Source organism: Nipponia nippon, unplaced genomic scaffold, assembly GCF_047370975.1.
Source record: "Nipponia nippon isolate SJK-2023a ecotype South Korea unplaced genomic scaffold, ASM4737097v1 scaffold_9, whole genome shotgun sequence".
Classification (NCBI taxonomy): Eukaryota; Metazoa; Chordata; class Aves; order Pelecaniformes; family Threskiornithidae; genus Nipponia; species Nipponia nippon.
The window spans coordinates 30215335-30243008 of NW_028262413.1; the positions used below are offsets into that span (position 1 = coordinate 30215335).

Here is a 27674-nt window from a genome sequence, read left to right on the forward strand (position 1 = left end):
ACTGGGATTTGCTATTTGCATATTCATGCTGTTATGTTTTCACGGTGACAGTCCATGTTTGAGTAAATTACTATAAATAAACATAGCAGTAGGGTGAAACTTGGCGCTCTGATTCTATAGATGGGGTGGGCTCAAAGCACAGGCAGGTTAACTTCCACCATACAGGGAACCCAAATGCATGGTGGTGCTGTACTCCGCTCACCGTACTGCCTGCTGAAGCAGCTGCATGGCCCACAAATGCTGCTGTCACGTTATGGTCCTGCAGGCAAGGCAGCTGTGCCAGAAAACAGGAATGGAGCAGCTCAGATGACACAGCCCAGACTACAGAGCTGAGGCTGCTTTGGGGCTTCCTGACCTGCAGCCCATTTCATTGTGTTTAATAGTGCCTGACAGGTTTCTCCTCTAAGAATTTGTTGCAGAGCTTTTGGAATCGGTGTAAACATTAATTCCTGTAGCAAAGTGCTTCATACCTTAGCTGTGTGTTATGTGAAAAAGTCTCTCCCCTTCTTTTGAACTTGCTACTAGCTTCCTTTGATGATCTGCAGGTCTTGCATTGGAAGAAACACTGAACAATTGTTCCCTATTCACTGTTCTTGTGTCACTCATGATTTTATAAGTCTCTTTTATCATCTGATATGCTTTGCAGCCTGAGGAGTTCTATGCTATTTCTGATATGGAAGGGGGTTTTGTACCTAACTTTATCACTTTTTCCTCTATTACCTCATCAGTATTTTGCTTACTTATCTTAGCCATTTCCAGATAAACTTCTGCAGCAGGTAATGTTTTGGCCCTGAAGCTGGAGTCTCATGGCTGCATTTTAGCAAAGAGGGTCTCCAGCCCCCTGTGACCCATTTAGGAGATGTTGACTGTAGCTTCTGGAGTGACATAGAAGAACAGGTATGGTTAGGCTTAATGAAGCAGAGTAGCTGTTTAAAACAGCTCAAGAAGTATGTCATGTCTATTAGACACTACTTACCTTTTCTTCCTTCCTTGGTACTCTCCTAAAGCAAATTTCATCTTCTGGTACTTCTTCTATTATATTCTTCACTTAAATTTAGTAGTGGAAAAAAACACCACAACGTGCATTTCACATATGTCTTTGGATAGAGATGTTTTCAAATGTCATTTCATTATTCAGTAGTAACTTTCTAAACATGCATGTATGGGAATAGCTTTGTTATAGCACAAAGCCGTGTAGTAGTTACACTACTTTGGTATCTGCTCTAGCAGGGCCTGTGACACACATTCTTGGAAGCCCTCCAAGTGTCACTACCTGATGCTGGACAAGGCAGAGGTTGAAGCAGAACAAGGTCCCTTTTATTTCCAAGTCTGGCACATCTTCAGCATTATGTGGCTGGCACTGCATGACAGTGAAACACTGCCTCTCTGCTGAAATACCACCGTCTGTTGGAGAAGAGAGCTCATTTTCAGTCACACTAATGCAAATACCCAGACAGCCATATTCAACAATCTAATTAAGCCTGAACAAGAGGAGAAACTTGATACCTACAACCTAAAAAACAACTAATCATCCCTCTTTGAGTGTTCATTGCTGGAATTAAAAAACCCCACAGCATTTCTGGGAAAGCCTTAGGAAAGCTCTTCCAGGAACAACATGCAGTGCTTAAATTTCTTCCGATTTGTTTTTTACTAGCTTTAACAGAATTTACACAACAAGAATAAAAGGGACAACTACATCTCTCATTACATGAAGTCTGTGAGCTTTCATTTCAGTGAATATACTATAATAAATATGAACTTTATAGTTATTATTCCAGCACTCTAGAATAGTATTCTGTAAAAAAAAAACCCAAAAACCAAAAAACAAAACACAAAACCAACAAACCAAAAAAAACCCCACCCAAAAAACCAAAACCCTAACCCAAACACAACACCTCACCCTCCCTCAAACCACCAAAAAACCAAACCCACCCTTTCAGAAAGCCAGTGAAATAGCTTGGCTATAGTAGATTTATTCTCTAAAAAGCTATAGTTAGCATTTTAGTTGATATGGAGTGCCAGGAAGGAAGTCTTAGACCCAAAGGGATGAACAGCCTGGATGATTTTCCCGTAAGGGTTAACTACAGCAACCACCAGGCATGGCCATTAGCTCTCTGCAGAAAGAGAGAAGTAAAGTTAAGTAATGCTGCAGCTTGATTAAATATTTGTGAAGCTGATTTAACATCCTTTCACCAAGTGAACGTATAATGCTCTAAACAGCTGTGTAAAAATAACCTACAAAAACAGATTCTTTTTATAACTTTTCTTGAAAAACGACTCCAGAGCAATAGAGGTAATGCACAGATACCAGAAACATTAGGAAGCTGATTACAATTGTAGCTCATAACGCTGGTTATTCAGGTTGCTTGACACTTCTTGTCATCAGAGCTGCATTTCAGTGATTTGTAACTTTGTCAAATTATAAGTGTTTGGCCTCATGTTTTCTAGCCTGAATGTTAACCTCAGGCTGCATTTTAGTGAGAAACATTGATTGAAAGGCACAGCCTTCTCTAAGGACTGAGTTTAGGAATGAGATCTTGGGTTTTAATACTTGTCTCCAAAGGCTTGGAAAAGTGATTCAAATACAGTATTGGCATGGCTTTTGCAGCAGGGATAGACCTCTTGATGTTCTTATGCAAGCTAGAAAGCTTTGATGAATTGTAATTTGCACATGCTCCATGCAGACTTAGATCTTAGTTGCTAAATCTCAGTATGTCTTATCTGTTTTGTGCATGCTTGATAAAATTGATTTTTCTTGTTTCTGATCAAGCTGGGTATGCATGAACTCTAAAGAGTAATGAAGCCTGATTCAGCTCATGCATGCGAGTAGAGTCAGACTTTCCCCATCAAAGCTGCTCTGGCCCCAGCACAGAGCTTATCTTTTTTATGCTTACATTGATCCTCCTGCTAGAACTTAATGGATGTATGAGAAGAAGGAGAAGTGAAGTTCAGGGGCAGGGAGGGGTCACCTCAGGGAGCTGGCAGGACATGGCAGCCCTCTGGAGAAGCGGGTAATGACACTGGTAAGATAGTGGTGGCTGGGGGGGGACCAGCCCAGCTGACCAAGGAGTCAGCAGGAAAACAGCTCAAAGAACTGGGGCTCTGAGAAGAGAAGAGGAACAGGGCAGAGCGTCAAACTAGGGGAAGAGGCAAAGCAATGGAGATTTGGGAGGGACTGTAGTTGGACTGGTCAAGGTAAGGAAACAAACAATAGCAGCAGCTTCTCAAGCAGCAAAACCAGTTTATTGGTTTTGAGGATAAAATATCCCAGGTCAATAGAATTTATTTATTTTTTTTAATGTGTGTTTTCTGAAAGTTAAGTTCTAAAACAAACTATTTCAAAAGAATAATATTAACCATAGCATGATTGCTACCATAGCAGGAAGCATCCAGATCTTTCCTGGAGCAGAAGTTTCCCAAGTTATTTCTGAAGGATATTGGGAAAGGGAAATGGTTGGTCATAGTGCTGGGGGCGGCTTGGCGGGGAGGCAGCCCAGGTAAAGTCACTTAAAGTCAGAGATAATCTGACGAATGCTTCTTGTTAGCAATGAATGCCTGCAGGTAATATGCATTCATTTAAGAATTTCTCAAATCCAAATTATGGAAGACAGTGAAGGAAAAATGATTACATTACGGCTGCCAGTATTTCTTGAATTTTACCCCCTACTATGTTAAACAAATGATATAATTTTGCTGGTGCCTTATTTTCAGCTTCCTGTTTCTAAGCTTATTGGCATTTCCTCATGCCAGGAATAGGTAAAACTAATTTACTGAGAGATTATAGAGTAGTTAGTTTATGGTGGTTTAGGCAGTGATTCAGATTCTGTCTGACATTAAATATCAATCTCTGCATCCTTTTGGCTTGTGGATAAATGTGACAGACTTTCCATAGCAACACAGGTAAATTAAGGAGCCTTACAGATAAAGCAAGAAAATAAGAATGCTACTCTTTAAAAAGTTGTATCATCCTTCAGAACAGCAGCTATCAGTCTAACCTTGTGACTGCTGAGCATCAGTAGGATTCCTGGGCTGTGCCTCCATGTCCTGTGCTGCCAGCTATGAGGATGGGGTGTCTTCCTGGCAGTGGCCCTAATAAACTGGTAGACCATAAAGCTTGATACTCAGATAGAAATATATGTGAATGGTGATCAGATGTTTGCTTTGTTGTTTTTTTTTTTTCCTTTCCCCTCAACATTTGCTACAAGTGAACAGATTTTGCTTTCTCCGTCTAGCAACAATCTGTCTGCATGTAACAAAGCACCAACAGTTTTTTTCCTTACTTGTATGCAGAGTATGACCCGTCATTCAGAGAATGACATCTCATCAGACAGCCTATCCACGCTGGCATTTGTGGCATACTGGAGGTGCCCTCTTTCTTCTCTGTGTCATTTGGCTTTGGCAACTCTGAGTGCATACAAAGAGACACTGCAAGCAGGATATACGCACCTTCAAGGTACAAAGCAATTATTTGTTGCCTTATGCACACAGCTGATAGGTGGGACTAACAAGTTCCCAGGCTAAGGAGAGCTGGTAGAGACCTGGCAGTGAGCGGGGGGATGACCGTGGGCCTCCCTTGTTCCCTGGGACAGGCTCACCTTCACAGTTGCTGAGTTGTCATCCTTGATTCCCTGTTTTTTTATTAGGGCTTTATGCCTTTCCAGGAAGCGACCTTCCCCGTCTCAACAATCTTGCCTCTGCCTGTGACTTTTATTATTTTGTCTGGCTCTAGCTGACATACTGTCTCACAGCTCTTTCTCACAACTTAGTGGTTTTCTCAGAAGCCTGAGTGAGGATTATGCTGCTGTGCTGAGCCTGAGATTATGGAGAGCTGAGCCAAAAGGAGGAGGGTAACAGTGGAGGTGCTGGCATGAAGTCTGCATTTCCGTGGTTGTATCCTGAGCAGGTTGGTCTGGGAAATATGGGACACGCCCCCACTCTTGTGCTGGCACAGAGCTAAGAGCCCATAGCTTGGATTAGGTATGACTGCACAGAAACCATTTCAGAGCATCATTAGTGAAGGCCAAAATTAATTCTCTCAATTGTCTAATATTGAGACAGCCCTGTTTATCAGCGTCTAAAAAAACCCTGGTACTGGACAGTTTCTCAGTTTCTGTTTGCATTAGCAAAAGAGTTATTTATAAGTATCTTCCAGGAAACTGCACATCCAGCATTCCTGATGGAGCAGAGAACACAAAGTTTTCATGGCTAAGCACTGCAACTTAGGGACAAACCTGAGCTGACAGTGAAGGAAAGGCAATCAGAGGATATTGCAGACCCGTTAGGTATTGATGAGTACGTACGCAAAGTCTATGCCAAATATTTCAAACTCTAGCTTTATGTTATAAAAACTGATAAGTCTTGTGGGGTTGTTTGTTTTTTGTATTTTTTTTTATTTTGTGGCTTGTTTTGTTTTGTTTTTGAATGCTAAGTATGTCAGCACTGAAATCCTATGAATTGAAATGCTATGCTTGAAGTGAGGTGAGTTGAAGTAATATCATCCGTCATAAAATCTGAATAGTGACCATGAAATGATAACAGATGTGAGACTGAGAAACTCAAACGGCCTGGACATATTGAGTAAATGCCATGCTGGGACACAGGGCAGAGTAATTGCTTTGTTCTTCAAGTAGCCAGAGACCCACAGCATGAGAAGCCAGTCCTGACCTACTCCTGACCAGTGTGCAAGATACATAACAATGAATGAATAGTTGTGATTTGCAGTAGAGAGCATCATGTGCTCAAATATCAGCCTCGTGGGAGGAAAAAACCAGATTCGCTACAGTAATACATAACGGCAGACAAATGAGGAGGCTTGCTAAAAGGAAATTTAATTTAAGCTGTGCAGAGCTCATTTAAACCACGCTTATCAGAGACTTGGATGTATGCACCCCTATCTAACATGCTTTCAAAAGGATCAAATCACAAAGAAAGCGGTATAGCTAAACAGAAAAGGGAGCCTTGTCGAAATGAACAAGCATCCTCCAAAAAAATCACATCCAAATCACAAAAACAGAGAAGAGCATAAGCTCTGGTTTAGAATTAACTTCCCCAGAAAAGGAAGCCATAAGAAATAATAACCTCCTCCCCAAACGCATCTAAAGTGAAAAACCTGCCAGAGGGTCTACAGGGTTCATTGAGGAAATGGTATATACAAGACGGCACATGAAATAAAAGGTTATACCAAAAACCGTTACAAATGGGTCAGGCTGTATAGTGGAGGAGGAGGTCAAGGAGAGTCCTACATGAGGGTCTTTCTTTATAGGGACTTAGTCAGAGGAACTGTCTCAAATGGTAGTGTCCAGAGGCACTAACTTTTGAAATGTATCTATAAACTGAACTATATGAAATTGTCAGGATCACACAATTCTCAGTGCTCAGCTGATGACAGGAAGACTGGACAGCAGATTGCTTGGAATTACCATGTTCCATGTTCTGTCATGCCTCATGACTTTTAAAACTTATCACGTCAGTCATGCCACTTAAAAATCTTACTCACTGGTTAGTCTAAACACTGCCTCTTTTTAAAGGAACTTGTTCCATTCATAGTAGTTGCACATTTCTTACCAATTACCAGTGAAGTACAGTTCCTGCCAAGCTTCAGGATAAGAGGAACGTTCATAAATTGCACTTATGTTATGAATTACATCATGTTGCTATGCACTTGAACCATTCAGAAAATATTCACTTTCTTTCATAAAAGCCTTTGATCTGCTTCCTGGGAAAGGAAACAGTTTTTAATCTTTCTTGGTTGCAGAGCAAGACTTTTTTATTTTTAATTCAAGTTAATTAAAAAAGCACGACAATTTACCTCGTATTTCCAGGGAAATTTATGGCTGTAAAAATTGCAAATCAGATTACCAGGTGCACAACACAGACACAATCAATAGAATCATAGAATGCTTTGGGATGGAAGGGACCTTTAAAGGTCATCTAGTCCATTCCCCCTGCAACTGGCAGGGACATCTTCAACTAGATCAGGTTGCTCAGAGCCCCATCCAGCCTGGCCTTGAATGTTTCCAAGGATGGGGAATCTACCACCTCGCTGGTCAACCTGCTCCAGTATTTCACCCCATTTTCTTATGTTTAGTCTAAATCTACCCTCCTTTAGTATAAAACCATTACTCCTTGTCCTGTTGCAGCAGGCCTTGCTAAAAAGACTATCCCCATCTTTCTTGTAGGCCCCCTTTAAGTATTGAAAGGCTGCAATAAGGTCTCCCTGCAGCCTTCTCTTCTCCAGGCTGAACAACCCCAGCTCTTTCAGCCTTTCCTCATAGGAGAGGTACTCCATCCCTCTGATCATTTTTGTGGCCCTCCCCTGGACCCTCTCCAACAGGTCCATGTCCTTCCTGTCCTGAGGACGCCAGAGCTGGATGCAGTACTCCAGGTGGGGTCTCACCAGAGCAGAGCAGAGGGGCAGAATCACCTCCCTCGACCTGCTGGCCATGCTTCTTTTGGTGCAGCCCAGGGTATGGTTGGCTTTCTGGGCTGCGAGAGCCCATTGCCATTGCCGGCTCATGTCCAGCTTTTCATCTATCAGTACGCCCAAGTCCTTCTCCACCAGGCTGCTCTCAATCCTTTCATCCCCCAGCCTGCATTGATACCGGGGATTGCCCCAACCCAGGTGCAGCACCTTGCACTTGTCCTTGTTGAACCTCATGAGGTTCACACTGGCCCACTCCTCAAGCTTGTCCAGGTCCCTCTGGATGGCATCCCATCCCTCAGGTGTGTCAACTGCACTGCTCAGCTTGGTGTCATCTGCAAACTTGCTGAGTGTGCACTCAATCCTGCTGTCTATGTCATTGATGAAGATATTGGACAGCACTGGCCCCAGTATGGACCCCTGAAGGACACCACTTTCCAATAGAGGAAAAAGACATTGCTAAAGAGAAACTGTTCTTCAGAAACACCAGAAATGTAAAAATTTGGAACTGGGTTGTTAAGCACTTCCATTTTTGCAGGTTTCTAGGTCTTGTCCTATTAGACAGCTTGTCCGGAGCCTCACTCTCTGGATGTGTATGCTCCTTATCTTCAACCAGGGTCAATCTCTGCCAGCATTGGCCTTACTAGCTCTTCTCCCTCTATAACATTTGTGACAGCTATGAAGAAAAGCTGTATCCCTATCATCCTTCAATTTGCTAGGCTAATCAAGCCAAGCTCTTCTATTCTTCTCCTGTAAAATATGCTCACCTGTCCTCTCATCATGCTAATGGATACATTTTAATTCATGTTTCTTGACAAGGCTGACCTACTCTAATGAAGACCTTTGTTTTTAAAAGTCCTAACTTGTGTTACATGAGAGACCCGCAAAGGGTTATTAAATATGAGGGCATAATCTAGTTCTGTGTGCTTTTTCTTATTTTATTACTTTAAATGAGAAAGGTAAATATTAACATCACAGAAGCACATCACATAGGCTCAAGTACTGTAACCTTAAAATGAACAATACCAAAATGACAGTTGAGATTAGATCATGTGTTACCAATTATATTGGCTTAGTTCACTAGTTTATGAAGTCATAAAGTTAGTACAGTGTGTAATCAAAGTGTGTGCCCAACAAAGAGAAGAATTGCTATTTGTTAATTTTGCATCAGGTGTTTGAAAGAGGAGTTGTTTCCTTTTGGTGAAGGCCTATCTGTAATAGAGGACTTCAGCAACCCGGGGATTGCCAGTGCCAGCATTCACTGAACAAAGGACATTGCCTGGAAGAGAGGATAAAGCCTATTTAGCTAGTCTTAAAGAACTACAGAGATCTAAGCAGGCCCTTTGCAGTTTTCTGCTTCAACACTTTCTCCTGAAAATTTCATTGCAGTTGCAGAGCTATTGTTTACCCTCCTTAGTTTTTACTTAGCTTTACCTGTATGAGCACAAGGCTTGCCAAGGGTTTTGCAATAAAGTTAATTTCTGGACCAGCCTTAGGACTAACAACAGTAGGTCAATATGGCCTACTTTCAGACGGCTCTTTTTTGATCTCAATTTAAACACCAGGATTATGAGCTGGGGTTTGCTTTTCAGCTAATTCTGGAGTTTCTCTACAAACCAGTACTGTCTGATCTTCTGCCCTGGCTGACAGTCAAGTTAGCTGTGCACTTTGGACACAATCTGTGTGACCCACTCCTCTTCAAGTGGGAAATCTTTAAACTTAAGTCCTGTTCAGAGCTGATCTTCATCACTCTATGCTAAAGAAGAAAATCTCAGAAAGCATGCATCTATCTTTTTTTAGGTTAGCTACTGAGAATCATACAACTGGAAACATTTTTTTTCAATTTCATCTGAGAATATATAATAACTTATGTGCCAAATGTATTTTTCAAGATAATTCTTCTGCATCCACTGAAGTTTTCCAACTTCTGGGTAATCTGAACACTCATTTTCTTTCATAAAAAAAAATTCTAAAATGTTGGAAGTGTATCTTTCTAAGTTGCCATCTCTTGTCTTTACAGTATGTAAATGGGTGGTATTGTGGAGTTTGACCTATTTTAGATCCTAGTCTAACATTGTATGGTTATATATTCTTAGTGCTTCTTAAATATTGAGTAAAAAGAAGTGTTTTTAAAAATATTTCATAAGTGAAAAGTATTTTTATACAGCTTAATAGCATTAACTATGAAAGATAAAAATTGGAAAAAATTATTTTTCCAATCACAGCCTGAAAAACTCATTTATGATTGAGCTGACTGATGCCATTATTAATTATAATATGCTTTTATCCTTTCCTGACTACACCAATTCCCAGAAATATTGTAAGTGGTGCTTCTGCACACAGCTTAACTCCCTAGTAAACATACCCATCTGCTCAGTGTTTTCCTTCCTGCATAACTTTTACCTCAGTGGTAAAAGCAGCTGACTGAGGGCATTAGGCAAGAGATACATCTGTTCCTACAGATCGTCTTGTTATAATGAAATCGGAAATCAGGTGACGTCAGTTCTATCAGACGGTACCTATGCTGACAAATGCCAGCTAGAGTTCAAGGATTTGGGTGACAGGACACTTCAGTGCCTACTACCTTAAATACCTAAGTGCCAAGGAACATTTTTGTTTACTTCTGGATAGCTCTACCTTGGAAAGTGTTTCAATTTAAAATAGCTTTTCTCAAAATTGTATATTCTCAAAGTAGATAAAATTTGATGTGGTTATGGGCCAAATCATTGTGTCATGGAAATGGTTACGACTCCACTGATTTCAAATATTTTTCTTGTTCTCAAGAGAAGTAGCGTCATCTTCAGATTTGACTATTTTAATGGCAGAGGTATACATAGAGCATTCATATGAAGTTTAGGATAGTGGAAGGATCTTTCTAAACTCTGTTAGAGACTGGAGGTGGGTTCCCTTTCATGCTGGTGACAAGTTTCAGAAGTAGGATGCTAGTAAAATTGAGCTCATGAAAGCTACATATACTCACTGGCTCTGTACTTTGTACATAAAAATCTCAAGCTCCCAGTTTTACCCCTGGGAATTTTCTGATAGCAACTAACAGTTTCACAGGCCCCATAGCCACTACAGGGAAGAAATCTCATTGCAGATCAGACAATTTCAACACCACAGTCATGGTTTGCATGTTACTCTTGTGTTGTTACGCTAAAATGCTGAATACAGAACCTGGTCTGCTAGTTGCTGTAATGGCAAGTATTTGTTGTGCTCAAATAATCTCTTCTTGTAAAGTGAAAACAGACAAACTACAGAGCATGTGTGTTATGCAGGCAATTGTACCCTACTTACGTGTGCTCAGCTGCCGTGATCTTCATTGGAGAGCACTGTCTCACCAGGGAGTTTGCCAGCTCACAAGTCGAATTTTGCTTGGAGGCTGTGCATCTCCATGCTGACTCCAGCTTTGTGAGAGAGCACAAGACATTTTTCTTCAGTTCAGAGGATCAGGAGATATCTTCCATGTTTGTCGGTCCTTGGTTTTTAAAGTGAGGACTGGCTGTTCTGTTCTTACTAATTGCTTCCCATTTAATGGGGAATATGCTTTTTAAACAAATGAGTGAGTGTGTCATTTAAACCCAGTGTAGATCTTATCATCCTGTGCATTTTGGAGGAGAGAAAATTTAAAAAATACTGAAATGACAAGGACTGTCTGCTTCTCAGAGTTGCAGGAGAAATGTTTAATGTTGGGACAAAACACTTGGATATCTAACCAGGACAGAATTTGGTATTATATAAAGATGAACAAGTTGAATAAAGGCAGCATGGGCAGGCAGGCTACAAGATGTGCTGGAGATTACCATTTAGAGGTTTCAGCTGGAGCAACAACATTTAGTTTGGTATTTTAAATTATTTTTAAACTGAGATTAAAATAGAGAAATGTTTGAACATGAGAGGTTTTTGATCTAGCAGTGGAATTCAGATGGATCCCTGTGCCCATGCAGTTAACCCATTTATGTGACTAGGATTTGGTATAATGTGTAAGGTAACAGGGCTCTTGACGTGTGTCTGTAGTTCAGGATTGCTACTTTGAATTCTAAAAATGCATAAACCAAGAGATTTGTCATTCAAATGGTCTGATTTGCACAGACTCCTGCAGCACAGCATGTGAGTGCTTAATTCATGTACATGTTTAATGTTTAACAGAGTGCTTCTTTATTATAGTAACAACAGGAAAAGAGTACATATGGTTCGCTGCTGTCAAAAATAAAGACATAGAAGCACGGTAAGCAGAGGCTCTTAATTTCTTTCTCATCTGCCAAGTACAACCTTTCACCTAAAAAACCCAATCACCTGTAAAAGGTAGTTGCTATGCTATTATATTTATTAGGCATTATTAAATAGCTTTTACTTCCTCCTGATAAGGGACAGCTTACAATATGTACAACAACTTAACATACAATTCGTATCCGTAAGCTTCAGCCTTTCCAAGTCACGTATGCTGACTCTTCAGAGGGTTAATGTTTCATGAGAAAGGCAAGCTTATGAAATGAGGCTAAATCTATAAATAGCTTTATTATTGAATGCTGGTGTTTAGGGTTGTGGAATATGCTGAAAATGAAGGGTTTGTGTTTCCCAATATTTTCTACAAATAGTTAACAAATTATGTAGTCTAGGCCAGGTTACCTTTACTGCTTCCTAAGCAGGTTGCAAGAGGCTGTGGGGGCAACTTCCTTTTTACCTAAGAGGTCAGAAAGACTAGAATACAGCTAGCACTGCCAAAAAATCAACTTGAATTGGATGTTGCCGAAGAACTTGATTCTTTTTATGGAACTCTCTCTTTTTATGGAAAGCTTTTTATTCATATCACAATGAAGGACAAGGAAAAGTGACACTAATTTGTAGGAGAGCTGTAACAAATAAGGAGCCCCTCTGCTGAGAAGGATGAAGACAGGGAACAGAGCAGTAGAGATGGTTTTGTTTTCTCTGGCCAGGGTGATGTAATTTGATGCTGAAGGCACATAATAAAGAGGGAACATGACAGCTGGCTTTGCCCCACACCAGGGGACTGGCTCCAGCAGTTAATGGAGGGGAGGGGAGGCTGCTGTGTGCATGGTCTTTTTGGGACCACTGAGGCAGAGCTCAGGGAGATGTCATTTGGCATGCTCTTCTTTCCCATAACAACCACTGGGATCAGTGATGAGCACCCAGGTTAGCACTAGTCTATTTGATAATTAGATTCTGTACGGATAGGACATCAATCTGCCTAGACTACATTGTCGTCTAGTCCTTCCTGAATGATAAAGTAGCCATTACTGGTATTGGTCATACCATCCAGCTTTGGTTTATTTCATAAGTACCCAGGTTGTTCTGGAACTTCAGCTCTCCCTACTATTAAATATTAAGCACAGTGGACATCAATAGCAATCCATGAGGAACACTGTTATTACGAAAAACTATCATTTATGTGATGGATTCTTGTTCCATCTTCACAATTTCTCTTTGAACACAACCTGTTAAAATCTCCCCTTTTTCCACTTCATACTCATATGTATTCTTGTCCTCTCTATTTTAATGCAATGATTTTAAAATAATTTAAATATTTTGAAAGCATAATCAAACTTTAAATAATATTTGAAAAACAGTGATTTGCCACTGGGTATTGTATCAAATGCATTGCTTATATTTACCTAGAATAGGTTTACCAAATTCTTCTGTTCTGTGGAGCTAGTTATCCAGTCAAAGAAAGACAGCAACTGGTATGACATGATCTACTTTTGATAAATCTATGTTGCAAATTATTCTACTCTGGGGACTCAGGCTTAATTTCTTTTGATATCTACACTGCATCTTCTGTCTAGAGTCTCCTCCCTAGCTCCCATCCATTGATATCCAAAGCCAGGGCTATGTTCTAACCTAGGGCCTGCATGGCTTGTAGTGCTGGAGGGGAACAACACACCCAAGTAGGACTGAGTTTGCATTTTAATTTGATGTGGAGGTGTTATGGGAGGCAGTGCTGTAAACTACTGTTTGGGGGTTCCTCCTCAACTTTATTCCTGACTAAACCAGATGAGTTGAACGGGAGGAGTAATGTGGAGCTAAACCAGAGACAGAGGTGCTCAGCCAGCCAGGCACCAGTTTGTGGCAGGGTATCACCTCCCCTGACAGAGGTAAGAGCAGGTGCTATTCCTCCTGCTTGAGCTTGCCACCCACATAATCTGGGCACCACAGAGTGCAATTTGACATAATCTGTGTGAGGTATTCCTTAGAGCTGTTGTCAATTCTACAGGCATATCTACTTACATCACTTTTACCCTGGCATTTTAGTACTATACTTGTTGTTCCGATATTCACATTTGAACTGACAGCATAATTAAAAATCATTGCTACAGGACTTATGGTTTTTTGTTCTGGCCCTTTCAGTATTCTGTCATGGAGATCACCAGGAACAGCTCATGTCTGGGCCCCTCCTGAAAAGCTGTGATTTCTACTTCTCTGTACTTGCTGCTTTAGGTACCCTAACGTTATTCTCCTGCGCATCCCTATCTTTACTAAAAAATGAAGTGAAGGTTTCCTTTAGTGTTTGGCCTGTATTTACATTGCCCACAGTCTCCTCCGTATCTGGTTGCCCACTTCTCCAGTCCATGTCCTCTTTTTAAATGATGTCAGCTCTTGGAAGATTTAGCTATTGTAGTTCATTTTATAATGTGTGACGGTTCTTGTACAGTGAAATATTTCCCTTGTTGACCCCAGGGCAAGGAAACAGTGTTCCTGCTTCAGTGGAATGTCAGAAGAAGCCAAAGAATACCAAGTTGTAGAGAAGAGGGGAAGGCCAAATATCAGAGTGAAAGTTGAGGCAGACTTTTGCTCTTAAAATCAGGCTTGAGCTGCTCAGTATCCCTTATCAGTTGAGAAGAACTAAAAAATAAAGAATTTAAGGGCAGGTATTACGTGTTTGAGTTCAAGTACAGTATTTGAATATGTTATATGTTGAGACCTAACCTTCAAGTGCCTTACTTGTGAGATAACTGATAACTTGCCACTTACATTCATGTACATACATACTTCTTATGTAAGAATCCTGGTATAATGAACACCCAGATTATGCATATAAAACAATAAAGTTGGAATAGTAAGTGTTATCATCAGTGGAAATTTAAATACGATAAACTCCAAAATTAGATAAGCTTTAAAAACACTACGCAAAGGTTTGTTCTTGTATGAATAGTTAGTCTCAACAGTGAAGTGGAAACCTAAATAAAGACCATGTTCTTCTGTAATTAGAGATTACAGTAACCCTCAAGTGTCTTTGCACTCTCGCTGAGATGTGTGGAAAGACTTATCTCCAAAACTAGTAACTTACCTGCTCATGAGTATGCCTTTGCAGTACAGCGATGGATTGCCTTGCAGGGTCTGGAGAACTCATGACCCACTGGTGAGAAGTCTGCATAAGCTCAGCTTTGATTGCATCCCTTGAAGCACGCAGCCGGTGTGCAAGAGGAACCCTGGGTCAAGTTCATTATTAAGGGTAAAGGAGAAAAAGAACATATTTCCATTAAGAAGCATGGATTTGCATTAATGGAAGAAACACAAAAATAAACCTGTAAAATATGCTATTGGTACTAATAGTATTATAATTTATTATAAGATTCCTCCTGTGTTGCACCTGTGCCTCAACTTGTTCAAATGGCTGATATAACAAGTTGCTACAATCAATATTGAAGTTGGCATTTTCTGCAGGCTTCTAACTGTGTCTTTCTTGCTTTTACTGTCAATGGTTCAACCGCCAGGAGCAAATGATATGGAAACCTTCTTTTTCCTTGAATGGAAATATCTTTTTTTTTTCCCCTACTCTGCCCCTTCCCTCTTGCTTGCCTGTCCTTCCTTCCCTGTTGTTAGAACTAGATCATACCATAGAAATATGGGAGATAAGGTCATATCCTTCCCCATTTTATGTAGAATGACCTAACTGAGAATTTACTGAGTTGCGTAACTAGCACTTTTTTTTTTTTTTTTCCCCCGGTTGGCTTCTGCTTGTGGACTTTTGAAGACATTTTGGTGAAATTGTGCCCCTTTATACAATGAGAAATATCAAATGCAGAGTCTTCTTGATATGTCTGTAAATCCCCTCTATCTCCAAGAACAGACAGGCTTTCCAGTAAACAGTCCCTTTGCTCAGTATATTTTCATGAACAAGTCATCATGGACTACATTTTCAAAATTTTTGGAGAACTTCCAACAAACAGGTACCTGAGCCTCAATTTCTAATTGATTAGTTAACATAATAAAGTAATATGATTAAAGAAGTTACCTGCATTGTTATAAAAATGGATAAAATCAATGTATCGTACTAAAAATAGCTTTGCTGAATTAAATTGTGGAAGAAGCAAAATCTTCCAGTAATCTCTTTAATTTAACAATCTAGTAGTCTGACTATTAAATAGTATTATCACATCTGACTTTTTGCTATTGCTCTAAATGCTTAATACCTGTTTTTTCCTTATGGTAACGATAACGTTAACTACTTATATATCATTGCTCTTTTCCAGCTCTATTCCTGCAGGAAAAGCCTTCCTTTAGCAAATTCACCAGACCTGACCCCTTGCTAAGACTGTACAGGCATCATGTCAGCCCACTCCTATGGTGCAGGGAGAAAACTCTCCCCAGGGAAAGGTGGGTTCTTGCAGCCTGGAACAGAGGGAAATTACCTGTTACCGTACCCAATTACGAGTGGTGACAATGCACCCCATGCAATGCTACAGGCTTGGGGAAGAGTGGCTGGAAAGCTGCCTGGCGGAAAAGGACCTGGGAGTGCTGGTCGACAGCCGGCTGAATGTGAGGCAGCAGTGTGCCCAGGTGGCCAAGAAGGCCAACAGCATCCTGGCTTGTATCAGGAATAGTGTGGCCGGCAGGACCAGGGAAGTGATAGTGCCCCTGTACTCGGCCCTGGTGAGGCTGCACCTCGAGTACTGTGTTCAGTTTTGGGCTCCTCACTACAAGAAAGGAGGTTGTAGCGAGGTGAGGGTCGGTTTCTTCTCCCAGATAGCACCAATAGGACTAGAGGAAACGGCCTCAAGTTGTGCCAGGGGAGGTTTAGGTTGGATATTAGGAAAAACTTCTTCACTGAAAGGGTTGTCAAACATCGGAACAGGCTGCCCAGGCAAGTGGTTGAGTCCCCATCCCTGGAGGCATTTAAAAGACGTGTAGATGTGATGCTTAGGGACATGGTTTAGTGGTGGACTTGGCAGTGCTAGGTTTACAGTTGGACTTGATGATCTTAAAAGTCTTTTCCAAGCTAAACGATTCTACGATTCTAATGGTATGGAAGGAAGTGGAATTCAGCACTGCATAACTGAGACACATCTCTACATCTGATTTTTAGAGTTAGTGAATTTGAACAAGATAGTAAATAAATAAAATCTAAATCCAAATAATATCTAACAAGTGAAACTAATTATGGATGGAATGAAGTGAAGTTTCACGTGGATATAAGGAGAACTTCCACAGTGAGAGTGGTCAAGCACTGGAACAGGTAGCTCAGAGGCACTGTGCAATCTCTGACCTTGAAGCATTTTGAAACTGAACTCGACAAGGCCTGAAGAAACCTTATTTCACTTTGAAATTAGTCCTGCACTGAGCAGGAAGTAAGACTAGATATTTCCAGAGGTCCTTTCCAACCTGTAATCATTCTGTGATTCTAAGTTTCTTTTGAATGGCTAAAGTCAAATGGTGAGGGGCACTTGACAGGTTTCTCTTGGAATGTAGAGGAACATCCGTAAGTTTTTCTTGTGACACTAATTAGATTGTTGCTATCACAAAATTGTAGCAATCATTTGACTTCTGTTGATTGCCATGCTGATTTTTAAAAAGTCTTTTAGAATGAAATGAAAAATATAAAGAATTCACTTCATTTCTGTTGCCAATGAACAATTTGTTTTAGATATAGTGCCTAATTCTAGTTCTTTTGAAGTCTGCTTCTCGAAGGAGAGCTTTTTCCAACTTACATCATTTGGAAGGAACACTGAGGTAAGCATCCAGGTAGTTTTACTGTGAGAGTCTCATTTTGTGTTGTGATGATGGACAACACTCAAAGTCTGCTGCAGACCTCCAGAAAATAAGGTAAGAACATATTTTCCTGATAGTGCACAGCCTCAATTGCTTCTCTGCAGAACACATTGCCTGCCACAGGAACGTGCTGCAAGTCCCACCTTAGCCCTGTTTCCAATAATTTATCATGTCAGTTATAAGTCAGAGCTTGCCACTTGCTATGGGTTTTATTAAAGGTTGTTTTTATTCTTCCTTGGACTTTATAAAACAGTATTGATGTATCTATGCAAATGGTCAGAGTAGAGTGAAACACTTAGGGCCTTGTGGTGGGACTACTCATTTTTTAGGTTAAGTTAATAGCAAGTGCTTTCACTTGGATGACTGTTACTCATGGTAACTGTATACTGCACATAGAGATTTGTGTGATAAATGTAATTCATATTGTGCAACAAAGTATGAAAAACTCAGAATTTCCAAAATTTGACATTTTCATACATTACAGATGATGAAATAGGCACAGAAACTAAATGTTAGAAGATGAATGTGGGGTTTTCAGTGGAAGGAACAGAGCCCCACAAGGCAATCATTTCAGACTGTGATACAGTTCATGAAAAATTGAAATCCCTTGAACTGTTTTTTTAGGTATTTCCCAAGTGTACTTGTGCTACCTCTGATAATACTGCTACCACAGCTATCGAGTACATGCCATCTGGACACGAGGAGTCCCTACTTTATACAAAAGGTATTTCTCATTAGCTCTTCAGACATTATGTTATAGACACTTCTATGTGTCCTGAAAGCATTTTCTGAAGTCTTGCAAATGCTGCAAAGCTCAGCTGCCACTGACAATTCAAGAACATGCAAGAAAGGGATTTATTTGCTTTGTTTGTTTTTTTGGATAATGTGAAATGAACAAAAGTTACACAGTGCATTTGTTTTTTCCTGACTCATCAATCCTAATTGATGTATTTTTTTGTCTTACACTTTTTGGTAAACATCAAGAGGTGTGAGCCACAAATTGCTGAGAAAAATGCTGTGACACATGAAATGCTGGGAACAATTCTTAACACGTTGACTTTGTATATTGTATCTATACTGTTTCTAACAGAGTTAATACAGTTTTAAACTTACAGAGGAGACAAAAGAATCACACATGGTGTTTGTTTTGTTATGTAATGTACATGCATTGCCATGAGAGATAAATATTGCCAAGAAGAAACATATCAAGACAATAGCTCTTTGGAATAACGCCTGCTGTTTAAGATTTATTTTGGAAGCTGTTAGCCCATCTTTAGTCAGAGATCTTTTTTTTTCAGAGTTTTTCCTGTGACTTGAGTGGTGGCTTTGCTAGGTGACCTCCTGACTGACTGTGCAGTTGGCATAATGTATTAGCAAATAAGGTAACCTATATTAATGTTTTCAGCCTCCACTAAGATATTGAAAATTGTAGGGCATCTTATAAATAGATACTGTGAAAAGTAGTGACAGTAAACATTTTGTATTTCCTGTTCCTTAGATTTTTTTTTTAGCTAAAAGCAACACTGTGTAGTTCAGCAATGTCTGAAGGGTCACTTCTCTGAGAAGAAAGAAACTCTTTCTTACTTTTGATTTTTTTGAGTTCATACTAAGTGGGACATTTGGAATTTTTCTTTACTGCATTATTTGAAGACTGACCTCCACATCTGGGAATTCACTAACTCTGTTAGTAAACAGTAACTGTGCAACATCCTACTGTTCTTAACTATTTCGAAAGCAAACTTTGGCTGATAATAAATAAGTGATTGTGCTACCTTTCAGCATCCCATTTCCTCAATATCAGTCAGTACTTTTCCAGAAAAGCCACTCAGAAAATTTATCTTGATCAATTCTATCATTTATGACTTGGTGGGTTTTGCTGGAGAACTGTTCCAATGTCCAAGTGAATGTGCAAATGACTGAAATTTTTAGCGAGTGAAATGGCTTGGCTTTGGATTAATAGATATTAACATGTGCTTTCACAATTAATAAGTTCAAGTTTTTACCAAGTGAATGAAATTACACTTATAATTTAAAAGCAAATGTGCTTGGTCCAGGCTAGACTATTATTGTTTCCTTCCCCACTCAAAGGCAAGATATTAATTAAAACAAGTGCATTTTTATTTCAACCAATTTTCTTACATAGCTAGTGGCTTTTTCATCTTCACAGCACATCAATGAAGAAAAAAGCTATGATTCTCAGAAATACCATCAAATAAAGCCTTCATGAAAAATTAAGTTAGATTCTTCTTATGATAGAACTTTGCTGTTTTTTTGAAGATTCCCTGGCTTAGGATAAAAGATAGCAATGTAATTTATATTTCAGATCTCAGTTGGTATGACATGCATGTGATCAATACCGATCAGACAGACTAAGCCTCTTGGCTTAGAAATTTCATGCAGAAATGCAGATTCTAATTAATAAATCTCTTAGATGCAGATAAGGTGCAGCAGATAAAGGAAATGATTCTTCAAACCCCCTTGAAAACTACCTGTCATAGTCAGATTGTCAATGGAGCTATCCTCATTTGTGGATATGGCATTATTTCTTATCATGGGGTATCTACACTTTTTGTAGATTGCTTTTTATAATCACATGAAAGCTATGAAACGCTTTGGGTCTAGGCTTTTAACAAAGAGCAGTCAGTGGGAATGTCATTTTTTAACTAGATTTCTCTGAAAACTTGTTCGCAGTAGCCAGTGAGGATAATTTTATGCAAGGTTTGCCTTGGAGGATAATGAGCAAGGGTGCACATTTATTTATTTAGAAACAGATGTGGCATTTTTTGTAGGAGAAAAATATAATCAGTGTTAGAATTTAGGCAACGTATCTAAATTATCAGGCTTAAAATTATCCTGAGAAACAAAACTGGAGTTTCTCCAGATGATTGAAGTTATTTTTATGAATAAAGATCAACTTTGTCCCTTTGTAAAATGGCTGTGCCTTGATGTTAGTAGCTGAAGTTAACACTGGCTTCATATACTGACACGCTTCCATTTGCGTATCGCTTAGTTCTTACCCATTTGTGCCTGGCGAGTCTTTTGTATTTTATCGTTCCATCACAGAAAGAGAGGACACACACTGAAACAGTATCATAGCTTTTTGCAGATGTGAGGTCTTCAAGGTTCTCCACTGAGAACTGAGAGTCTCCAGCTGTCACAGGGGAAAAGGGAAAGCAGAGCGCTATGTGTTGGTATCTTAGTGCTTCAGACATCTTCATATATCTTAATCTATTGGTTTTACATATTGCTAATGTAATTAAGTGTTGCAAAAATTTCTAAGAGTGATCTTAATAAGTATTACTTAGCAGTTTTCTAACTGCTAAGCAGTTTTCTAACTGCTAAGTAATAGCAGTTACTGTAACTATTCTGCTATTCTAGTTGTTGTAATTTGGGTTTTATTTTAGTATTTGACATAATTGTTGAGAAACCTTTTGTTTTCCCTTATTTTCTGCAAATGCATTCAGCATTAATGAAATCTCCTGGGCACTACTTAGCAACAAGCTTAAAAACAGTGAAAAATGAAGTTACTATAATTTTTTTAAATTGAAAAGTAAATAAAATTAAAAACAACATAAAATACTATTATTTCTGCAGAATGCTGAACTTTTCTTTAGAAAAGGCAATATGGCAAAATCATCAATACTGATCTCTTCCATCTGTTAAGTCCAAAAATATGTGCCTTAAATATATAGTTACTTCTGAGACTGTAACAATCGAAAATCGCAGCAAGGGAAATTCTCAATAGCTAAAAGGAATAAAACACCCCTCATAATCAGAGTGGATAAGGAACAGGTTGCTCGGAGAGGCTGTGGCATGACCAGTTTTGAAGATTTTCGAAATTGTTCAAACACAGCTCTTCACAACCTGATCTAACTCATCACAAAGTCCTCTCATCTCTGTAGGCTTTGTGATGAGTGTTGATGCCACATTATCTGGCTGATTTCCCAACTGCTAATAGGCATACACTCTGTTTAGTGAGGTACAGTGGATAAAATTTGCCATCTGTTCACTTGCCAACACTCAGATGGTAGGAGCTGGAGATTTTGTAATATTAATGCAGTAAAATAGGAGAAGAAAGCTTGGTTATTGAGCTATCAATCCATGTACCCACCTCAGATTAGCATTAGAATTGCTGTGACTAGTATTTATTTATGCATGCAAGATTGTGTAACAGGCAATGATAAACAAGTATTTGTTGTTGCAATGTGTGTATTCACAAAACCGAAGCTTTAACTGATACTTTCAATGCAGATTTCCAGGGTTTTTTAGGCTTCATTTTTTGTAAAGGCTTCCCTAAGAGGTTTGAGGAAACCTTGCCACATAAATAGCAAACCCACAAAGTTAAGTGTTGTATTTATGTTTTCTTTTTAGTAAATTGTTATGCAGTGATGGAATCATCAAATCCTCTTATTTAATGAAGTGCTACAATAATACACAAGGAGCCTCTATACATCAACCAGAACACGTTGTTTTTGATGACTTTCTGCTGAGTGAAACTACTGATTCCATTCATATTTATCAAGTGAGTCATGTCTATTCAATGTTGGTATTTAGAAAAAATGGGCAGAATGCATGTTTTTTTCCCTGAGGCGAATTAACATTATCTGTGTATTCAATGAATGGTAAGCAAATACCAAAATTTCTCTTTGTCCTGTATCTGTTCTTCTACATACAGAATTCATACATCATGTAACTGTGTGTGAGGATTTCTGGGGGATCGGTTCCCCCCTATTTTGGACTGTTTACCTTTTTCCTTGAGAACACACAAGGAATGGTACCTACCAACAGACAGAGCTGCGTTAATGTCATTTTTAAGTGGCATCCTATCTGCAAGGGAGGCTCAGGAAGATTGACAAGGGATTTTTTGCTAATAGAGGTGCAAAAATATTTATCTTTATTTTCAAGTAATATCTCGGTACTTAAAGTAACCACACACATGGCTGATAAAATATCTATTTAAACTGTCACCTTCACAGTTTTTCCATTCTTAATTCCGTTCCATTTTCCTTTTATTTTTTTAAATCTATGTAGTTTTACTGAAACAGGATATATGACACAGACGTGGCTTGCTGGGGTTCTTTTCCAGGTGAAATCACATTAGTTTAGGAGCAATTTTTTGATCCACTAGGTCATATATTTATGTTTGTTAGGAAAGCATGTTTGTAAAGAGCAGCAGAAATTTCATTTACTCAAATATATGCTATAACAAGACGATTTTAAAAATTCACAGAGTTCTTTGAGTTCTTTAGGTAAACACTTTAGTCAATTAGGAAATTACTTAACCACACACAACCTATTTGCTTATGCTTTTCAACACCCTTTATAGTTGTGTTTAACTTTTCTTTGGTTTTTGCTGTGCAGAAATCGTTATGCCCATTGTGAAAAGTGAAGTAGAAAATGGATATATCATTCTGGCTATATTGTATAATTGTTATAGAGAACATTTAATGCCATCGATTTGCATGATTGTTCTTATATTTACAAACACTAAGAGCATGAGCTGCCACTGATTAGCCAGTACTTTTGCTCAAACCTTAGTTATTCAGCTGTGGTTTGTATATACAAAAGCATAATAAGCTAAAGTCTTCTAAAACTTCATTAAAAAAAGTCACAAATGAAAGTTTGTTACCTAACAGAATGGCAGCAGGAGCTCTATTCACAATTTCCTGCCATGTTTTCTTGCATTGACACTTTCCTATTGTAGGAATGGCTTTGAACAGCCAACACTGCACAAAAGAAGTAAACAAATAAATAAAATATAAATTGGCATTTTCTACAGTTTCTCTAGTTTACCTAATTAGCAATTTGTCTTCCTATCTGAAGCTAAATAGACCATAAAATGAGAATTCAGTAATTTTTGACTAAAACTCTCTCCTCTACTTCACACACTAGGATGTGCAGAAATCAGTTAAGTGGTCAGGAACTTTTAAGGCATTATGGAAGACAAGTTGTATTAACACATTACTTAAGGTTAAAAAAATTGTCAGGAATGAATTTGACCTTGGAAAACAAGAAAAAATGGCATGAAAGCACTGGTTCAATAAAATTAACGCTATGTTGTTCAGGTATTTCAGGAAACACTTCTGTAAGAGAGCTGCTTTATTCTAGGAGTCAGTGCAACCTCTTCTTATAATGGAAAGAAACAAACCTTCCAATGTAAGTTTGTATCTGTGACAAACATTACTGCTAAGTCACTAGCTAGAATGTACATAGGATATAGTTAGATATGTAGAGACCTTAGCTGTAGAGATACACATAATTGTAGTGGTCTTTGGGGGCTGACTGTTCTTATCACGAGATGAGAAATAAAGTGTTTTGGGTTGATGACTTTGGTTTTTGGCTATGACTTAAAACCATAAAAACTTTTTATAATAGCTGGTCTCCTCATATTACATTACTGCCATTTACTGGGGCAAAAGTGTGCTCTATTGGCAATAAACAACTCCTGTCTTACAGGAAACAACCTGGCATTACTCTTTGGTATGCCGACTTCTGCAGTCACACAGAAGTTGTGTGGGTTGTTACCTGGTATTTTCAATTCCCTTCTCTCCCTAACATAATGAGTTATTAGAGAGGCTCTAGTCAATGTTGGTTTTTTATATAGCTTTATTTAAAATAATTTAAAGCATGCCTCATTCTTCCATAGTTTTAGATTATTTTCATGCCATCCATGAATAAAAACCTGTAGTGTAATCTCATCTGTTAAAGTAATCATGTCAGAATCATGATATGTTTAGTTTGAAGGCACAGAGACAGACTTACGGTCCTTGAAATCGCCTCTGGATTGCCACAGCTACAGTTCTCATAAATAACAAAAACAGCACTAACAACTCAACATAAAACCAATTTATCCACACTCAGGCATAGACCAGTTTTGCAAAAGGGCTAGAATGCACCATGCTTAGATGATTTTGAGCAATACTGTGACTATTAATAAAGCATCTGACAGTGCTTGTGCAAGAACTGCCACAGTAGGTGGGAGGGAAAGGGCTTCCAGTGTGCACTGATGCATTGTAGCCATTACTAGTGGCTGCTTATGGAAGAACGCAAGGAGATACTTTCCACCGATGAACCCCCCGAGCATTTCCGTGCTTCTCCAGCATTCAATAATATGACTTCCCCAGTCAAACCTGCATCCAGACCATCATGTTTAACAGCCACAGCAGGCCTGAACTTTGGTCTTTATGGCATAAGGGTCCGACTTATCCATTGAATCTTTGATGTTAAAAATGCTTGCAGGAAAGGAAAGCATATATATGTACAGTAATGGCGTACAGGTGTGGCATTTGTCTCTTACAATGTGAAAAAAGGTGTTAAATAATAAAAAATAGTTATTAATAATTATTATTAATAATTATTAATAAATAATAATTTATTATTAATAGTAAATAATAAAAATAATAATAAATAATGTGCTGCTTGCACGCTCTGGACTGGACTCTATGGTTTATCATATATTTAACAAACTGAAAATGCATTTGACACATCATTATTTGGATGAGGGTGATCTCATGTATGTGTCCACTATTCAAATAAAGTCAAAAGAGATACATGCAGAGGTCTTTGGATTTACCTCAACTCAAAACTTTGGATTTACCTCAACAGCAAAAGGGAGCTTGCAAGCCTGAAACACAGGCTGTAACAGAACCAGAGGGGTAACAGTCGCTGATGGACCTTTCCTTTATCAGTTTACTTAAACCTTTTGCTTAAACTATTTGCGGTTTTGTAACATCTTCTTGCACTAAGCTGCACAATATATCTGTATGCTGTTTAAAGCAGTATTTGTCTCACCGTGTTAACAGTCTGATCATGTTCATGTGGTCTTGATGTAATTTGATATGTTTTTGAGATTGAATCCTATTGCTAATATTAATTTTCTTTCTCTGGAACACATTTTTAGACTGAATGTGTCATTTTGAGCTTCAAAGTGCTGTTCCTCCATGAATAATGGAGCTCCTACGAGTTCAGAATGACTTTACATAACCGTTTTGAAATTAGCCCCCCCCGAGATTTAAAAAACTTGTTCCAGTGTTGACACCACTGCCTGCAGGTTCACCACAGAGTAGCATGCTCTTATTTACTTCCTCTGCAGTGCTATTAACTCTAAAAAAATATGGGTTTTACGAGTGACATTTTTACTCGCATCCCCTTCGTCTGCGATTTTTCACGTCACTTGAACGGCTAGATTAACAGAAATGATAGTTTTCTTATGAACCATGAGCACAAGCCAGGTTCTGTCTAATGCCAGCTGAACGGGCACAAACAGGTGTTCATCGCGGGGGCTGCATTCAGCATGTGCATAAATCCTAAATATAGAGCTGAATGGGAAAGGAGGCACTATCGCACTGAAGCCTCGCGGTTGCGTACGCCCGTTATTAGGCTGTACCTCAGGTGCGAACACAGCTTCCGGCGGGAATCGCCTGAGGGGCACCAGGCCGGGCGCCTTCCACGCACTGCCCGGTCAGCCTCCAGTCAAACCCGCACGCCCTTCCCGGGGCTGGTGAGGAGGCGAGATGGGGGTGCCGGTAAGAGACAGGAAGGTTGCCGTGGCGGCGCTCAGCACACGGCGGTCGCTTCGCCCGCCGAGGAGCCGGAAGAAGCCCGCCTGCGGCCGCGCTCCGGCGGAGCTGCCGCGCCGCGAGGGGGCGCCACCCCGCAAAGCGCCGGCCTCTCCCCTCCCCGCCCCTCCCCGCCCCACCAGCACCACGCGCCCCTTTGCCGCCGCGGCTCTGAGGCGCCGCCGGCTCCCCCAGCCCGGGGCTCCCTATCCCGGCCCTGGGCCTCGGGAAACGCGCCCGCAGGCCAGCCCGTGCCCGGCGACTGCCGCGCAGCCGCGCCTAGCCCGCCCCTCGCCCCCTGCGCGGGCCCGCCAGCCCGACAGGCGCTGGGCCGCGCCCCGCCCCGTCACCTGACTGCCGGGACACGCCCGGCGCTGGTTTACGCCGCGCCCGGCCGCCCCCTCCTCTCCTCTCCTCTGCCCTTTCGTCCCCTGCCCTCCCCTCCCCTCCCCTCCCGTCCCGTCCCCTGGCGGTGGGCCGCGGCTGGCGTGCGGTGAGGCCCGCCTCCGCCATGGTGCTGGAGTCGGTGGTGGCGGATCTGCTGAACCGCTTCCTGGGCGACTATGTGGAGAACCTGAACAAGTCTCAGCTCAAGCTGGGCATATGGGGGGGTAAGGAGCCCCTTCCCTCTCCCACCCCGTCTCCGCGGCGCTGCGGGGCCGCCGCTGTCACCGGGGGCGGGCGCTTCATCGCGCCGCTGTGGGGAGCGGGTCTCGTTGGCAGCGGTCCCCCGTGAGGGGTTGGCGGGCTGTAGGACGCCGTCCCCGCTGAGGGGCGGTCGGTCTGTGGGTTTGCGGCCCCCTGTGAGGAGAGGATGAGCGGCGGAGCAGCGGCCCTCCGTGAGGGGCGCCCGGTCAGTCTGTAGCCGCGGATCTGCTCCTCCCCCACCCCTTTCCCGCCGTGCGGGGCCGTCGGTCGGTCTCTGCCTGTGGCCCCCTCTCCCTCCCTCCCTCCTCGTGAGGGGTGGTCGGGCGATCGGGCCGGCCTGTGGGGCTGCGGCTGCCCGCGGTGGCGGCCACCCCCGCGACGGGCTCTCTCCGGCGGCGGGCGGAGGCTCTGGCGGTTGCGCCGCCGTGAGGCGAGGGTCTGCCTGTGAGGGGAGCTGGGGCGAGGTACCCGCGCAGTCACAGGGCAGCAGGTGGGGGAGAAAGAGCGAAGTTAGGGTCTCCCTCCCGACGAGGCGGGGGCCTGGGCGCGGGTACCTGAGTGGGTTCCCCGCTGTGGCAGTTGCTCCGAGAGGCTGAGGCGAGGCGTGGGCGCACGTCGCTGGCCTCGGAGTGCTCTGAAGCAGGACACCGTCGGCAAGGAAAAATCCCATTTTGTTCTCTTCCCTTTCCTTGAGAGTGTACTGGGTGGCAGCACGGGTGTGCTGTCGGGTCTGTCTGCGGTGCAGTGGAGCGTGGGGTGGCTCATGCATGGTCGCCCGAGAAGGAGGGGAGGCCTTGGTTGCGGTGCAGCTGATGGGGTGCTTGGGGTAAATAATGTGTATTGAACAGATGTGATAGTGCAATAACGTGGAGTTCTCGGTGAATATATCAAACGTTTCAGTTTGCTATCCTGTAGGCATGCAAAAAAACCGGTTGAAGTACTGTCTAGAGAAGGCTGGCTGTTTTAGATGCCTTCCATACATAAGGGACAAGACTTTACTTGTCATGTTAATTTTGCTCTTGCCACGATAGAAAGTATTT

At 41.1% G+C, this 27674-nt stretch overlaps 2 protein-coding genes across 4 annotated transcripts in view; one reads left to right on the plus strand and one right to left on the minus strand.

The window, feature by feature from the left end:
* Window positions 1–1316: 1316 nt before the first annotated feature.
* Window positions 1317–27342, minus strand: LOC148050252 (uncharacterized). Its single transcript, XM_087743249.1, has 4 exons — window positions 27189–27342; window positions 14727–14868; window positions 10718–10827; window positions 1317–1404 (listed from the first exon to the last, which is right to left on the minus strand). Exons 1-4 carry the CDS (start codon window positions 27302–27304, stop codon window positions 1347–1349), a joined length of 426 nt encoding a protein of 141 aa, XP_087599375.1. The 5' UTR covers window positions 27305–27342; the 3' UTR covers window positions 1317–1346.
* VPS13C (vacuolar protein sorting 13 homolog C) overlaps window positions 26385–27674 on the plus strand; it is a 101594-nt gene continuing 100304 nt past the window's right edge. For 2 of the 3 annotated variants that reach the window (XM_087743245.1, XM_087743247.1), the window contains exon 1: window positions 26385–26597. In XM_087743245.1, coding sequence (XP_087599371.1) covers window positions 26498–26597 — 100 coding nt within the window. In that variant the 5' untranslated portion in view covers window positions 26385–26497. The remainder of the gene's footprint in view (window positions 26598–27674) is intronic. The other variant, XM_087743246.1, reaches the window with a different exon arrangement.